Source organism: Manacus vitellinus, unplaced genomic scaffold (assembly GCF_001715985.3).
Source record: "Manacus vitellinus isolate BGI_N305 unplaced genomic scaffold, ASM171598v3 scaffold_5_pilon, whole genome shotgun sequence".
Classification (NCBI taxonomy): Eukaryota; Metazoa; Chordata; class Aves; order Passeriformes; family Pipridae; genus Manacus; species Manacus vitellinus.
In genome coordinates this window covers 40,878,027-40,894,919 of record NW_021940682.1, presented here as the reverse complement: position 1 = coordinate 40,894,919, position 16,893 = coordinate 40,878,027, and the positions used below count along the sequence as shown (strand labels likewise).

Here is a 16,893-nt window from a genome sequence, read left to right as displayed (position 1 = left end):
CAGACGGATCTGCTACGGGGGCCTCTTGGGAAGGATGCGAACTGGGGTAATGCACGGAGGGGAGGGGGGGGTATTTTCTCCCTCATTTCTCCCGCTGGTTTACCGATCACCGCAGTGACTCGCTCCAGATGTGAAGCGTGGGAAGTTTCGCTGGCAATAACCCAGCCCACACCTGGGGGTCTGGCCAGCCCCGTGCCTTCCAGGACGAGGGACCGCAAGCAGCCCGAGGATGCGGCCGGCGGCTGGGCGGGAGCATCACCCGTCGGACTCGCTGTCCCGGCAGGCCGAGCGGCGGGCGGCGCGCAATGCCCGGCCGGCACAGCCCGGCACAGCTCACGCCCCTCGGCCGGGGCGTGCGCGGCGGAGCAGCGGAACACCATGGAGGCCGTTCCGCAGCCCCGGCCCGCGCCCGGCGGGGCCGCCGCCGCTCCGCGCCGCGCCCCGGAGCAGGAGCGGAAAGCTGGGGCGGAGAAGCTGTCGGGGTGGTGAAGAGCGTCCACCGGCGGCTGCGCAAGAAGTACCGAGAAGGTAACGCGGGGGGGGGGGCCGCCCGGCCGGGCCCCGATGCCCCCGCCGGCGGCAGATCGGGGCGTCCCCCCGCGGGCGGGGCCGGCGGGCCGGCCCGGTACCCTGGCGCTGCGACGGAGGGTGGGTCGGGGGAGGGTGGCCGAGCAGCGGCGGTGAGCAGCTCTGCGCTCGCTTCCTGCTCCTCCCGGCAAGAGCGGGGTCGCCGCTGCATTGGCTGCCCGCAGCCCCGCCGAGGGCACCTGGCTGGGGCTGCCGGGGCTGTGCCGCTCTCCTGGAGCTGCTGGCAGCGGAGCCTCCTTCCTGGCTGGGGTGGGAGCGTCCCAGTCGAATAGCAGTTTTCCAAACTGAGGATCTGCAAGAGAGAGGACAGTAGGTCATGAATGCCAAGAGAGATTGAACGGTGATCTGGAAAGGCACAGGTCTTTGTGAATTGTTTGTGCCTCCTGTCCTTCAGTCGTAGAGCAGTAGTTCGGTATGGAGCACTAAGCGAAAGGGTTGCGGTAAAACTGTTGTGAAATAAATTACTCGGAGTCCTTGAAAAGTCTACTTTGTCATCAGTATTAATGCCCTTGTGCAAGGTTCCTGTGGGGGTATTGGAATGCTTTAAAACCTCTCTGAAATGCTAGCACAGATTGCAGAACATTCATCTATTCATTCTTGCAGTGTCCACAGCTCTTTGGTGCATACCTCTAGAAGAACACACATAAAATGGGAGCTCTTCCTGTTGTAGGCAGCAGTTCTTGCCTCTTTCTATATCTGCATATGACACTTAGTTGAAGAAACAAGATCATACTGCCTTCTGGACTTCCAAAGTCTCCCCTGGAGCCAGTTCATTGGATTTGGGCACAAATACCTACCTATCTAGACACTGATTGAATGTTGCTGTTTGTTTTGGCCTTGGTGAGTCAAAACTGAAGGATCTCCTTTCTTCGCTCGGATGTTGGGAGAATGAACCTAATATATATAAATATTGAAATTCTGGGAAAGGAGTCCAGCTTTTAGCAGTACACATTTCTCTGTCATTCCAGAGTGCCTGCAGATTAAGACAGAAAAATGTTGGCACTACTAACTTTTTTTTTAAGTGAGCAGTCTTTGTAACAACTGAATTTTTTTAGATGAGAGCCTAAATTACATGGAAGTCATTGTAAGCCTACTTCTCAACAAAGAACAAGTTTGTGTGCAAGAGTAGGTTGTGTGTAACTGGTTAAGCAAAAGACAGAATAGCACCCTCATTTACTTCGTATGTCCTGTAAATCATGCATTAGTGAAAACTTTAGAGTGATTTTTCTAGTCCCTCTAAATTAGCAACGTGATATGTCATTTCACTGAGAGTTCAAACCAACCGTTCATCACATCTGTACAACAAGGAGAGCTCCACCTACTCATCCAATAACAGGTGATCCTTACAAGTTAATAGTGGTTAGTGGTCAGTTGTACTTCATATGTTAGGTTCTTTTAACTTAAGAATTTTATTTTTGGTGTCTTTTCTCCCTACATCTCTATGCTTCTAAAAGCAGATCTGAGAATCTCCTTCTTAAAAGCCCTTAGTGCCATTCTGAAATTGTAATACTAGGACATGCTTGACCTCTGAAGGATCTTTTCTTGGATTTTTTTTTTTCTGTAATACTCGGTGACACTGACTGGCAAGTAACTGAGCTTGAAAAAATCAAAGATGGCAGTTTGCTAAAGCAAAGTAAAAAATCAACAAATAATCTGTAATTTCTCAGTACAGTTTGAATTATAACTTGGATATGAAAAAGCAAAGAGAAAACACCCACATCCTTGCTTATGTGCTTACAGCTCATTACACAAGGAAAGTGTCTTGACTCCACAGTGCAGTGCACTCACCTCTATATGAAGCAAAAGCATTTTTATGTATTATTCCAGAATCTTGTATTGTCTTCTTTTTTCCTTTTTTTTTTTTAACTCTCTCTGCCTCTTCTTACATTTACTAGAGTTCTGTGAGCTAGTTTCCATTTTGTCTAGATAAGCAAACATGCAAAATTGCTGTTGCATGGACTTCAGTTGTTTGTAGGAACTAAAGTAGAATCGCGTATTAATTTTGTTGGTAGATGAAAAAGCATGTTGAGTATCCTTCTGAAAGCTACATTATTATTTTGCACAGGATAGATATGTCTAAGAAAGCCCTTGATATTGTAATATGATCTTAAGTTATTGTCTTCTCTTAGAAGTGTTGCATTAGATGCGTCCTTGAGACACTGAGATGTGTGTTAATAGAAGTTATACAGACTTGATTTTAATAAGTTGATTTCTTTGAGAATTCATTTGCCTTGCTGATGTTAGCAAGGTCTGTGTTCTAATGGACAATTGTAAAAGGTAAGCTAGTGTATTATCTGAGTTGCTTATAACTCACCATTGCTATAATTTTGTTTCATTTCTGCATTGGTTCACCTCTTTTTTGAAGATGAGCCAGTGGAAAAGCAACAATGTGGTCCAAAACTGCAAGCTAACATGTTTTTGAAGAAGTTGCATACTTGTCAAAGTGCAAGAGCAATATTTCTTAACTAGGGATGCATCACAGCAATTTTTTTGCTGTTACTAAGGAATTGCTACAGTTTAGTCAGCATCATGTCATCTAAAGAGTTTGATTTTTTTTAAAAAATTTGTTTTTTCTGGTTAAAAACTAACTCTTGAGATTGATCAAAACTGAACCTTGGCTTGTTTTTTAATTTCTACACTTGTTGAATTGCTTCTACTAGTAAGTATCGTGTGTTTTTTATGTACTTCTGTACTGTGACTCATGTCATATCATAGTCCCAGAGCATGCCAGTGTATTTGGGACAAGCATTTACCATCTTTGGAATGGTGAAGCTGAAATGCTTTTAAGTTTGCATTGAAGTGCATGTTTTTGTTTTCTTAAACAATTTTAGTTTTTCTACTGTGTGACTAGTACTTTAGTCTCTTGAACTTGGTTCTGTTGCTTTGTATCACAGGTGACCCCAAATTTTACAGTTTTCCTCTATGCATCTTTTGAGCACCTGTAGCCATGGGCTGGAGCATGTTGTGTTGGTTGCATAAATGCATGGATGTTTCATGTATTGCCTGTAGGCTGATGTCTGTCGAGCCTGACAGATAGACTAGTAAAAGCAGATTTAATGGTTCATAAGGAACTACACGAGATCTACTGAACATCTGCTGTGTGATGTATGTTTGTTTCCAATTGCTTGCAGTAACCAAGTAGGTTTAATTTTTACTGGGATAAAAATCCCTTCTCCTGATATAGAGGCATCCTGTTTTTCTCTTAGTTGTTTATTACCTTAGTCATGCAGAGCTGTATTTATCAAGTAACATTTTCTCTGCAACATGACCCTCAGTTATAGATGGTTTTGTGTGTAGTCTGAAAGATGATTTCTTCTGTACTGTACTGTACTGTACTTCTCCCTCAAAATCCCGTGTTGAGTCCAAGTGGAAAAAATTGCGGAGGTGTCTGTAAAGGTATTTTATGACATATTTTCCTGTATGTTCACCAAAACAGTTCATTTTTCCTTACATGCACCTGTTAAGGCTGTTAAGGCTTAAAGAATCACACAGAATTGGTGTTTGTCGTTTTACTAGTTACGATATCACAGAAACTAGCAGAAGCATTTCTAGATAGTAGTTTGATTCCTTAAAAGAAAGATTTGTTGAAACTCATTGAAGTGGATAACAACTTTCTTAAAGGTTTTTCAAATTCAGAAAATAAGGAAGAATTTAAGGACCCTGCCTGATGATAATATGTAGCCTGAATAGATGTGGTTTAGACATTTAGACAGAAGAGTTGGTCTGAAGTCAGTTGCTTCATGGAGCCTTCGTCTCTCGTATTTTTCATGAAAAACCTTGAGAGAGCTTAAGTTCTTCTCTATGTGAAAGATTCTGAAATGGTGTCATTTTTGACAGGACAGGAAAACTTTATCACTGAACTCTACAGGATAAGTTTACAGTTGTTAGTCCTTTTTGCTAAATATAACTGCTTTACAGTAGAAATAAACCTATGTTTTCAAGATCTCAAGTTGTGTTTCCTCATTTGCATTAATTTCTTGGAAGAAGAAGAAGACATTTTGTAATACTAACTGTTCCATTTTCAACTAATAGAAACTAAATTTTATTTAATTAAAATGAAAATTGATATAATTTTATGACATGAGGTTCGATTGCCTTTAAAGTTTGCACACCACAGTTTTGCATGGAAGCTTTCATTAGAAATCCCATAATATTTTACTTTTTGCAGGATTTAATTATTGCTATCATTTAGTTAGCCCATAAATTTGAAAAAGCACTGGCTGCAACACAAGCTTGCACCCATTGAACAAACAGGTATATGTCACCTTCTTCCCTGCTCCTTTATTGCCCTAGTAGGGAAGTTTGTGTTCCTGTTGCAGCATCAGCATAATGAAATCTGTACCTATGCATCAACTGCTTCCAGTTTTTGCTCCTGCATTTGTACAAATTACCAAATTCAGTAGTTTCTGTTAAAAGTGTTCATCTCCGCGTTGGTGGTGTTATGGTGAGCTCATATTCCATCCCACAAAGTCAGGCCTGGGGAAGAGGAGAGTGAAGTTTCCAGCAGAGCAGATCCAACACCTGGGGGCAGTAATTGCTTAAAATATAACAAACAAGCTCCTCAGCGTTTGTGTGACAGCCATCAGAGACTTGTAGCAGATCAGAGACACAGATCAGTCTTCAAGGTGATCTAAGCTGACCCCCGTAGATGCTGAAATATCAGATGAATTGTGCCCTCTGAGTCTGTTCAGCGTAAACAGATGGATAGGAGGTTTATCTAACAGGTCAAATGTAAAAATCCACGTTTGGTCAAATGAATCCTTTCTATGTAAGTAGAAGGAAGGACCATTGATACTGAGACAGAGAAAATTAGATTCTTACACTTCAGGTTTTTTAAATATTTTATTCTGAAGTATTTCAGGTAAATCCTGAGAAATACGAAACAAATACTAGTCAGACAAGAGAAGGAAAATATTAGCTCTGATTGCTTGAACTTTGTCCAAGTTGAAGTTCATATTCTGTACATAGATGTGTAAAACTGGAAAACACTGAAGCCAAAAATGCCTAATGTCTTTCACAAGGAATGCTGGATGTGCTTTTAGTTTATCTTGTATATACTGAAAATTATGAAGGTATAATTGCTGATACTCTTCATATAATTAATTTTTCTTATCATTGCCACTGCATCCATACATTAGTAGTACAGCTAAATTTCAACTGACAAGGTTAATGAGGAAATTTTATCAGATATTCATAGAAAGTTAATTTCAGCTTTAGCCTAATGAACAGTGTAAGATTGCTTTTCCCATTTACTGTTTAATATGTTGTAGAAGCTAGTTTACTGTTTCCAGCAAGTGAGAGGTGGTCTTAAGAGACTGAAAATGAGATGGATTTTTTCGTTCTGCAGTGCATTGCCATCAACAACTAAAAAGAAAACTCAGATATTTTGCTAGACATTGCTATGGCCAACAGCCTGTCATCCAGTTATCTAGAAGGTATCCAGTATTGTCGTGGACACGTGTTAGTTTTGTGATAGGTTTGCTTTTTTACAATGAGCAAGATTTATTTTTATTAATTTATTATTAACATTAATAACTATTATACAGATATTAACATGTCAGTTTTGCTTCTGTCTTTCATTGGTAGTCAATGTATTGACCTTATTTTCTCTTCTACCAGAGCCTTCAAAGCTCTGGTAGAGAAGAAAATAGGATGGCAATTTGCTGTAAATGGAAGTATTGAAAAAGGAATGAATTGAATCTGGTTTTTTACATTATTTGTATTTGCCAAGGCTTCAGACCCTTAAACCCTTGTTTGGTCTCTTTTTTTTTTTTTTTTAACTCAATTACAGCTACCTTGAATTCAGAACATTTTAGTTTTCCAAAAGGAAATAGTGGCAGTTCTAATCCCATTTTTTCTCAAGTGCTAAAGTAATGTTTCTTTTGGAGGAAGTTGTTGCTTAATATCTAAACCTGCACTGTGTGTACATGAAGGCTTAAATGCACAGTGTCAGTTAAATTTTGGGATGCGAAGTTTATTTGGTGATGAATGAACTATTTTGTGCTTAGTGTTGAGATTTTCAGAGATGGCAGCGCTGTTTTTTGGAGAGTACCAATGAAATTAAGGAAAATAGTAGTTATACATCTCTTCTTGTGGGTGCAGATAATACTTTTATAACTGTATATGACAACTATTTTATTGCTCGATAAAACAGAATTATTCAGATTAGTTGTTTGGGGTTTTATCCCATTCCAAAATGAAAAATACTGACTTTAACAAAACTGAACTCTATTTCCTTTACGTTACAGAGGGTTGTGTTTTGTTAAAAATGCCAACTGATATGATTTGTTCTGTCAGAAGTTGGAGAATAATGGACTAATTAATTTTTCTGTTAACTTCATAAGCATACCTTAAATGACAGTTGAGTTTAACACTCTACAAATAAGTGTCTTTTAAAAATAATTTTTTTAAAAAATGGGATGGAAGAAAAATGTATTTTTTTGTTCTTGATAATAGACTTCCTGGAGGGAAGAATTATGGTGTAGGATTATCCCATCAAGAATGGTCTTCTCACATTGTTCTAGGGAGCTTTGATGAGACCTTGTAAATAAATGTGGAATGAGGCGAGTTCTTACCAATCTTGTATGATTCTTCTCTGTTAGAAATGTTTTCAGTTGCTGAAGCTTACAGCTAACGTTAGGTCTCTGTTGCTGTTACCCACAATTAAAATTATCTCATAATTGAAAAATAACTTCTATGTGCCTGACCTGTTCTCTTTGTGACAGTATTCAGCAACTGCTGATTACTCTGTGGGAGAGTTCAGGGTTATGACTTGGCTATTCTGCAGGCAATATTAATGTGGGTGGAAATTACTTAGATGGATTCATCTGTTCTAGGTAAATAGTATTAGATTTTTGTTACTGCCTTAGAAAAGGGTGTGCTAGAGAGAACAAGTTGGTCAGTCAGTTGTTCACTGACAGAATTCTTGGAAGCGGTGGGCTTTGGCCTTTCTTGTTTTTAAAGGAATAGTTCATCTTCAAGGTGAAAAGTAGGTAATTTATTTATTTTCTAGGTAATTCTGGATAAAGTTGAGCAAATATTAAATAACTTTAGAATAACGTCACTGTAGTGATTTGAGTTTGTGAAACTCCTGTTATGAGCTAGGTTTGCCAAACAAACTTTTCAGTTGAACACTGGCATACCTGGTTCCTTGATGGAGATCTGAGCTGTATGAAGATCTCTGAAAATTCAGTGCTCAAAAGAGGTTTTAAATTACCTAAAAGGTGATCTCTAGGTGCACAATAAGAGTGTTGAGTTGCCTTTATATTATGATATGGTCATGAGTATGTGAGATGAAAAAATTAATACACAAAATCAAGTATTAACTTTAAGATGTGATCAGCGATGCAAGACTTTTTATTCCATTACAGTAGCCTACCACAAATTGCTATTTTATTTGCAGTGTTACTGATTGCTTAACAGAAGATTTTATTTATCTTATTTTTCTAGTAACTGTTAGTTTTGTAGTGAAACCTTCCTGTTTATTTTACTACCTTTTTGGTTATACAAGCAAGAATTTATTGATTCATAAATAACTGTTTAACTCTAGTAGAGTTAATGCAGTATTTGCACATGGATTATAATGTATTGCTGTAAAAATTAATACACAGTGCATTATAATGTATTGATTAAAAAAGTCAATACATAGCTTTTATGTGTTCTAGGTATCAGTTTGAAATTGGATGCTGCAAGACCTATTGTAGTCACTTAAAATCTCAAGAGATAGGAAGGATTATTTGCATTTTCAACTCAGTAATGGAGCATGATTCTGGACTTAAGGCTTCTGTGAATCTTATATGCCCGTTTGTGTCTTCTCAAAGCTCACTCTGGAAAATAATGGGGACAAAAAACCCAAACCAAACAATCCACTGCCATTCTGCTTGCTCAAGGGAAGCTTGACTTCAGACTCTTTTTGAAAGTCCCTGCACAATGGTGCCAGTGTTTTAAGATAACCCTTTTATCTGCAGTTGTTTTGGAGCTTCTCTTCATGAAAGGGCAGAGAAATGGGCATTATATAAGTCAGTATTGACAGTGGGTCGGCAGCAGATGCTTAGGCAAGAGTAAGTGAGAAGTGCTGCTGGATTATCACTGCGTGCTTGCTTACCATTCTATCTTTGAGTGATTTCATGGTCTAGGAGGTCCTGAGGTAGAAATTGCATCTTCAATATGGAGTTTGTCATGGATTTTCTTCTCATAGTTTGCACAGCTGCATGGACTTTAAACTCAATTATACATTTTATGAGGAAATAAATTTTTTTTTTTTTTGCTTTTAAGCTGCTCTTTCTGAATGTCTCCTACTCTTAGAACAACCAGACAGTTGCTCCATATTTACATTTCCTGTCAGCTGTGATCTTGTGGAGGTCTGTCCTCTCCTGCTTTCACCTATATTCTTCTTTCTTCTATTTAAGTGTTCCTTATACAAAAGTTGTGCCGTATCTGTCTCACGTAGCCATTTTCTGTATCTCTGTGTTGGTAAATGAAGACAAACCAGAAGTGCACACAGAATTGACTTGATATAGGATGTGTGATGAGATTACTTCGTGATGAATTTTTCAATTTTGTTCTGCATCTCTCTCCTAAATCATTCTACTCTATATCCTATGTCATTCATATAATTCAGTTTTATTTTCTTGTCAGCCCAGAGCCGAGAAGCTGTTACTGTCGTAGGCAGCTCTATTGTAACCCAAAGATCATGTCCCAGCCTGCTGTCTGTCAGCTTTGGGTCTGTTGCTGTATATCTAAATTTAAGATCTTTTATCTGTGGATGCTTTTGACCCTTGTCTGACTTTGAGGGAGAGGTGCAAATCTATGCCTTGTTCAGAAGGAAATAAGAGCTGCTATGAGAGCAGGATTCAGTGTTACAAGACATCACTACTTTGCTGTAAGTAAGGACTGGCTAGTTAAGAACATCTGGTTTTTGCATATTTCTTCTTTCCCATCTGTCTTATTTTTTAATGTTAAGGAAAAGGGGTATTTGGCAATAGAATAATCTCTTAAGAATAGACTAGATGACGTACTGAACAGTATTAAACTTTGGATTCTGTATTTGTGGTATTTTCCTTCAATAAGTCTTCATTCATTTACATTTTACTTTCTAATTAGCCATGTATTCTTCAAACAAATCTTTAGCAGGTGCAGATCATTCAAGCATTTCACAATTATCTGGAGCATTCAATAAGATTCAGAGTATTGTGTCAAAGAAACTATGACACTATCTAACTTGCACCAGAATTAATTGGCTATGGAGAATTACTTTGAACTTGGCTAGTGCTTTCTGGCTTGGTGCTGTATAGATTCTGCACTTCGATGACACGAGAAATACAGATTAATACAGATTCCTCAGAGTTGTGCTTGTTTTGCCTCCTTTGCTGGTAGGCCATTGTCTCTGCTATTTTCTGCTCTCTTTTCTCAGTACAGTATGTTCTGTTCTGCATGATTGTTTGTACATAAGACTCTCCTGAAAGCTCTGGAAAAGTGGCCCGCAGGTTTTAGCAGAAACTGCTGTGGGGGCCTGCCTGTGACGTGAGCATTTTCTCTGCTCTGGTGGTCAGCTTGCTGGTGCCTTTTCGTATAAAGCATATCTCTCTGAACTTGGATCATTTGGGAAATAATGAGGGATGCTATTCAGTATTATACCTTTTTTTTTTGTCCATTGCAACAACTGTCTTGTATATGCTTGTTGAATAGCAGGCAGAGTACGTGATTTCTTGCATAGCTTCCCTGTTTTGATAAAACTAAATCGTAGCCACTCCCTTCCATCTCAACTGCCATCTCACACAAGGGAATATAAACACATAATTTTAAACTTGACTCATTTTGATTATACAAGTGAGCTGTATGATTATTTTTTAATAGAAAATTGCTATGACATCCCTAAATCAAACTTAAATAGGGAGTAACCTGGATGATTGGTTTTAATCTTTTAAGTAATACATCTATACTTGTCCATCATAGCCAGTCTTTCTGTAAGTGGAGGACAGATGAGGTGAGGTTTGTTACTGCTTTGCATAGGGGGGAAAAAATATAAAGGTTGTCATTGGAAGAAATTCATTAGTTACTGCTAATTGAAACAAAGCACATCAAAGAAACTACCATAAGTGGGTTAGAAACAGAAATCTCTTGCTGATATGAGGACAGGTCCTACCGTAAGCTACTTTCAGGCTTTAACAGACATTAATTGTTAGTTTATGGCTGATACACTGTCAAAGTATTACCTTCTAATATAAAGGTGCTACAAAAACTGGTTCCGGAACCGTGTTGTGAAAAGTGTGTTGGTTGTCCACATCAAAGCTTAAAGTACAGTTGTACTCCTGAAGACTTATTTTCAGCTGTATTAGCTTGTAGGTGCAAAATCGATACATAATTTTTATTCTACAGATTGACATAAATTCTAGATGTGTGCACACATTTATGATTAAGAAACACAAAAGAAATTAGTGAACCTCATACTAGCGAACATGTATTTTTCTTTCTTAGAGCAGGAACACGCTTTTAGTAAGGTACACCAAGGGTTTACATGCTGTAGAAAGCACGATAAGAATTGTGGCTAGCCACTACCAGCATTTGTCTTGTTTTTGTTTAGCAGTACATTATGTAAAGCAGGCTAGAAGTGGATACTTAGCAGCAAAAGAAGGAAAATCATCATGTTTGATTACTTTAAAGTGCCAGAACTTATTCTGCAAGACTTCTTTTCAACATGTGAATGAGCATGGAAATAAATCTGTCCCTAGAGATCTGCAGATGAGTTTGTCTGTGATTTCCTGGTCATAGTTTGATTCTTCAGTATTGTCCCCTAGAAGCTATTTCACTGGACCTGGCTTGATTAGACAGAAATCAATGAAGGCTTGAATTTCTTTTCCAGTGTATCCAAAGAAATCTGTATTCTGGGTTAAACTTTATTTTTGTGACTTTTTCATGTAATATCATCCACAGTATTTGCCATGGGCATGAATGCTAGTAAAAAACCTTTCAGTCGTTTATTTCTAAAATGTTTGTCATGTTAATGCTCATGCACAGAAACCTGAAAGCGAAACTTCCCAGGGACTTTAATTTCAGAGAACAAGCTGAACAAAATCTGTGTACTGATAATATTTCTAGTTTCCCAAGTACCCGATAACCCCTTCCTGCTCCAAAACTTGGAATTTTGTATTTGACTAGAGAAAGAGGACCTTGTTTTTTGTTATGAGCAGGTAAACTAATCTCTTGGTGCATTATGTAAGTTTTTAACTGGAAGATGGGGATTTTGCCAAGGAGATAATGAGAGACTTTGTATCTGATGTGCATTTTTTTTGTTTTGTTTTGTTTAGTGGGAGACTTTGATAAGATCTGGCGTGAACACTGTGAGGATGAGGAAACTCTGTGTGAATATGCTGTGGCAATGAAAAACCTTGCAGATAATCACTGGGCAAAAACTTGTGAAGGGGAAGGCCGAATTGAATGGTGTTGCAGGTAAATCTTAATGTATTTGAAACACACAATTGCACTCTTCTACTTGCAATTATTTATAATACAAAACTTAAGTGTTTTTTACTTTTTTGCCAGTATTTTAGATTTGTTCTATAACATGTTCATTATTTATTTCTTCCTAAAACAAATACCTTCTTAGTGTTCCAACTTGCTAAGGAAATAGCTTATGAAGTGTTCTGTTATGAGGTGATCTTTTTTGCAATATTTTCAACAAACAGTTTTTTTTTCCTGACGTACTGAAGCTGTTTGCAAGTAATCCTGTGAGTTAATTTTCCATGCTTTTCAACCTAAACTGAGTAAATGTGTTGAGTGTAGCTAAAGTTTAATTTTCAGGGTTTTGGTTTAATATAATAGGTGCATATAATAGTGCTTGATCTCTAGATGTAAATCTCTGGTACTTAGTTTTCGATTCTTAATCTCCTGCAACAGACTTTAACCACCATGAAACTTGTTTCAAATGTATTTAAAACTTCAAAATTCCTATTAGTCATAAGCATCTAATTTTTGTTGGGCTATCCGAATTGTGAAGTAATGAAATGAGAAGGTAAACTATTTCAATCCTTGAGGAAAATAAATTCTTAAAAGAGGAGAAATGTTAGTCATTCAGAATTGCTAGCATCCAAGATGTCGTATAGAATCTGTACAGCAGAATAAAACAAAATGCTGTTGAAATTTTAATAGGAAGAGAATTTATCAGTGGTCCTGCCTTTGCAAATGACTTCAGAAAAGGGAAAAGTAATCTTGCGTGCCAGTCTGTAGGTCCTGCAGGTGAGTGTTTCAAAGTGCTGAGTAAAAGGCAGCAAAGAATAGCAAATGTGATATCATTAAATTTAAATTCCCTTGAGCCCATCAAACAGAAAGGAGAGGTGATTGACTGTGAAACAGTTGATCTAGAGTACACCTTGGTGGCAACTTGAGCTGTTCTATGGCTTCTGGAAATGGAGCAAGTAATAATAAGCTAGGGGATTTTTTTCCTGTCATAGACTCTTACATCTTTGAAAACCATTCCTGTACTTACTTTCATCCTTTAGCTTGGATATAACCCACCACAGATAAGTGTTTCTTTATAGAGCCCTTTCTGGACATGCTTTATGTATCTTTATCCCAATTACAAGAGAGGTGATTCGGTTATAAAGAACTATACCTAAAAATGGACAGAGCATTTCAATGGCCTTGTCAGGGATAAATAAAATAAACAGATTTTATTGATGATGTAATAAACTCTTGTTTATGCTGTTGATCTTGTTTGGTGGGATTTTGGTATTTTTGTTGGTGGTGTTTTGGGTTCTGTTTGCTTGTTTTGTTTGGGTTTTTTTTAGTTGGCAGGGCATTGATTTATGATCACTTGTGATCCCCAACTGCCTGTTTCTGTTGCAGGCTTCCTCAGTTGCTAGTTGTTTTTTTGTATTTGTGCTATTCATTACTTCTGTGGAAATGCTGATACTTGTATTTCTCTTTTTTGCATTACACTTTCTTGAATCATACTGAATTCTAGTACTGTAATTTCTTGCAATGTTTTCCCCACACCCTGCCCTGGTTTAGCGTCATTCTCAGATCCCTTAAGGAACTGGAACTGACCCGCAGTTCAGGTTATCTGTGAAAAAACTAGTTGTACTGGACCCAGGGCAGATTCTGTGGAATATTGCTTGATATTTTCTTGCAATTTGATTGTCATGTAATGTGTGAAACTTTTTTCAATAGGGCTGCGTGCACTTTAATTTCAGCTAAGCAGTGTTCCCTCAGCATGCGGCAAACTTGTCAGTTACCCTGTAGGACAGGATAATGTTCTTTGTGGACAGAGGAGAACAGCTGATGGCCTGTGTATTGAAGGTTTTGGGCTCTCACTTGGTTTCTGTTATAGATCATTTACAAAGTAAACATTTAAATAAGTGTCCAGTTTGGGCCTTGCAGCCTGAGCTTGTATAAAGAAGAGAATTCACCCATTAAGAGACACTAAAATGCTCTGTTTTAGTATAAAGCTTCAGATAAAGCATGTAACTTCAGTTTGCGAAGTCAAGGGGTCAGGAGTTTTTACATCAGCAGAAGGAGAGGGGTATTTTTCATTTCTGTCTCAGGATAAACCGAGGCCTGGGTTGCTAAATACCAGAACATACCAGATTGACTTAGTGTTCTGCAATATTTTGTTCCTTCTCACAGGGCCAAGAGGTGTGCCAGACAGGTGGCAGGTCCCCTTGTTGTTACTCTTCCTTGTGCCTGATTGCATAATTGCACGCAAAAGAACTTACATGAGACTTCAGTGAAAGCTTTTGCTCAATGCTTATTACTGTGTCACCATGACAGCATGACAGCAGGAAGATAGCTGTTTTATATTAGATGAATTTTAATTTGGGACTGAAATGCTGAAAATAATTTGGAACCACCAGTGTATCTGTGCTGAAGAAAGGAAAGACTTGAGTTTTGTTTTTAATTTGAAGGAATATCTTTTCAGAGATCTGAAACTGAGAAGTGGAAAAAAAAAAAAAGAAAGAGCACAAAAGACTGTGGGTTTTTTTCTTTCCTTCATTTTCCTTATATTCTCTTAGCATCTGATAAAATAAATCAGAGAGGACAGAATAACAACTAGAGAAGCTATGTGTACTTCTCAGGATCAAGAATAACAGTTTTGTTGCCGAGTTCTCCTTTCTAAAGTCTTTCTAGCTATTTAGTTGAAGATACTAGAAAAATTCTGACATTACTTCTTTAACCAGATGACATAAAACTTATTATTTTACCTCTTTAGTTTTGATTTAAAGAAGCACATATCCAGGCTCTAGGAACTGTAAAAGATGGAAAGCAGTACATTATAGACTGTGCTGGTGGCCATATGCTGAGTGGTATGGGGCCAGTTTTATTTGTTTCAAGGCAACATTATAGAACTGTGAACTGGGGAGGGAGACAGCAGAAGAGCAATTAAAACTTCATCCACTTCCAGATCCAGGTTAATGATCCCCTGAGCAGTGGTGTAAAAAGCCTGAGCAACACTCAACTGTTCTTTCCTTTCTTTCTTTTTATATATTTAGAAAATTGCAAATAGCAAATGGTATTTGCAAATTAACACTTCTGATGCTCTTTCATTTGTATTACAACACAAAATGAAGAAAAGGGTAAGATGGTGCTTACCCTAACTATTGTCCTAACTCTTAATTTTTGCTGGCATAGGTAGGCTGATGAACATTTGTGTGGACAGTGAATGCCAGCCTATTCTGGTTCTAGTTAGAACAAAATGAGCTAGACCAGCAGGTTTGCTTCTTTCTGTTGCTTTTGCATCAGTGTGAAGACTTGTGTTGACTTGACTGTTTTTTTAAATAGTTAGAAGTGCAGATTTTATTTTTTGCTATCATGACAAAACATTATTTAGACCTATATTTTTTCAAAAAACTCTTTTGACTGTTTTGTGAGCAAAGAAATATGATTCTGTTGAAATTACTGTCAGGTGAATGCAGAACTGTTTGGAAGGATTTGCAGAGAACAGATATGAGGAGCTTATCTTAAAATGTGATTTACTGAGAAGGAGTCTGCTAGTGTCTGCTCTGTATCCATAACTAATCAATACTTTTATTAGAAGTCTGCTAGAATAAAGTTTATTTATTAAATTTGTAAATTTGCAAAGAGAAAGGAATTGTCACTCTAAGAGCAGAATTAAAATTAACACTGTTGTTAACTATACTAAATGTTATCAACTATATTAAACATTATCAGCTGTAGAAATACAGGCCAGGGAATAATTGGTTGTGTCAGTCTTTTGAAAAGCTATTTGGATTCTGTAACAGGCCACAAATTGAATATGAAGCACTCATGGGATGCTTTTGCAATAAAGGCAAATATCATACTGGAGGGTATGGATGAGATTGTCAACAAGATATGTAAAGTATTGCTCTGACTTTATTTAGCTTTGCTCTTAGACAAAATATCACCTTGGCTACTGCATTTAAAAAACAACAGACAGCAGCTCAACTCCAAGAATGATAAAGAAATTATGAAAAATCTTCTAATTTTTTCCACAAAAGCCTTAGGGTTCTTTTCTAGAAACTGGACCTGTCTAGTCAAAAGAAGGGGGGAAGGCTAAGTAATTTCAGAAGGGGGGAAGACTAAGTAATCTCATACAAGATCTTTGAGAATAACAAGTCTCTGCTGGGAAAGCTGATCATCTTTGGTTTGGAAGATTGAATGAATGAATGTTTGCAAGCCCCTTAAATGCTGTTTTGCAGGTTTTTTGATGAATGCAGTTATTCAAGCAATTCACTTTTAGGAGAATGGAATTAAGAGGGAGGTGGCATAAACAGGAGGAGGGAAACCATTTAAAATAGGAAAAGACAGCGTTCAGTGTTCACATTTGTATGACAGTCTTAATTTTTGCTGTGAAACACATTGTTTGCCAGTGATACTGTAGTGTACAGATACTAAATTGGGAGGAGGTGTTGACTCCCTTGAGGGAAGAGAGGCCCTTCAGAGAGACCACGACAATTAGAGGGCTGGGAAATCACCAACTGTATGAGGTTTAACAAAGACAAGTGCTGGATTCTGCACCTGGGGTGGGGCAATCCTAGATGTTTGTACAGACTGGGGAACGAGAGACTGGAGAGCAGCACTGCAGAAAGGGACCTGGGGGTCCTGGTCAGTGGCAAGTTGAAGATGAGTCAGCAGTGCCCTGGCAGCCAGGAGGGCCAACCATGTCCTGGGCAACATCAGGCAAAGCATCGCCAGCCAGTCGAGGGAAGGGATTGTCCTGCTCTGCTCTGCACTGGTGCGGCCTCACCTTGAATATTGTGTGCATTTTTGGGAGCCACAATATAGGAAAGATATAAAGCTATCGGAGAGCATCCAAAGGAGGTCAATGAA

General features: G+C 38.4%; 1 protein-coding gene across 1 annotated transcript in view; it reads left to right on the top strand.

Moving 5' to 3' along the window:
• The first annotated feature begins 378 nt into the window (after positions 1–378).
• Positions 379–16,893, top strand: part of BMT2 (base methyltransferase of 25S rRNA 2 homolog) — a 36,324-nt gene continuing 19,809 nt past the window's right edge. Inside the window, 3 exon segments of the mRNA XM_029963536.1 lie at positions 379–475; positions 478–528; positions 11,895–12,036. Coding sequence (XP_029819396.1) covers positions 379–475; positions 478–528; positions 11,895–12,036 — 290 coding nt within the window.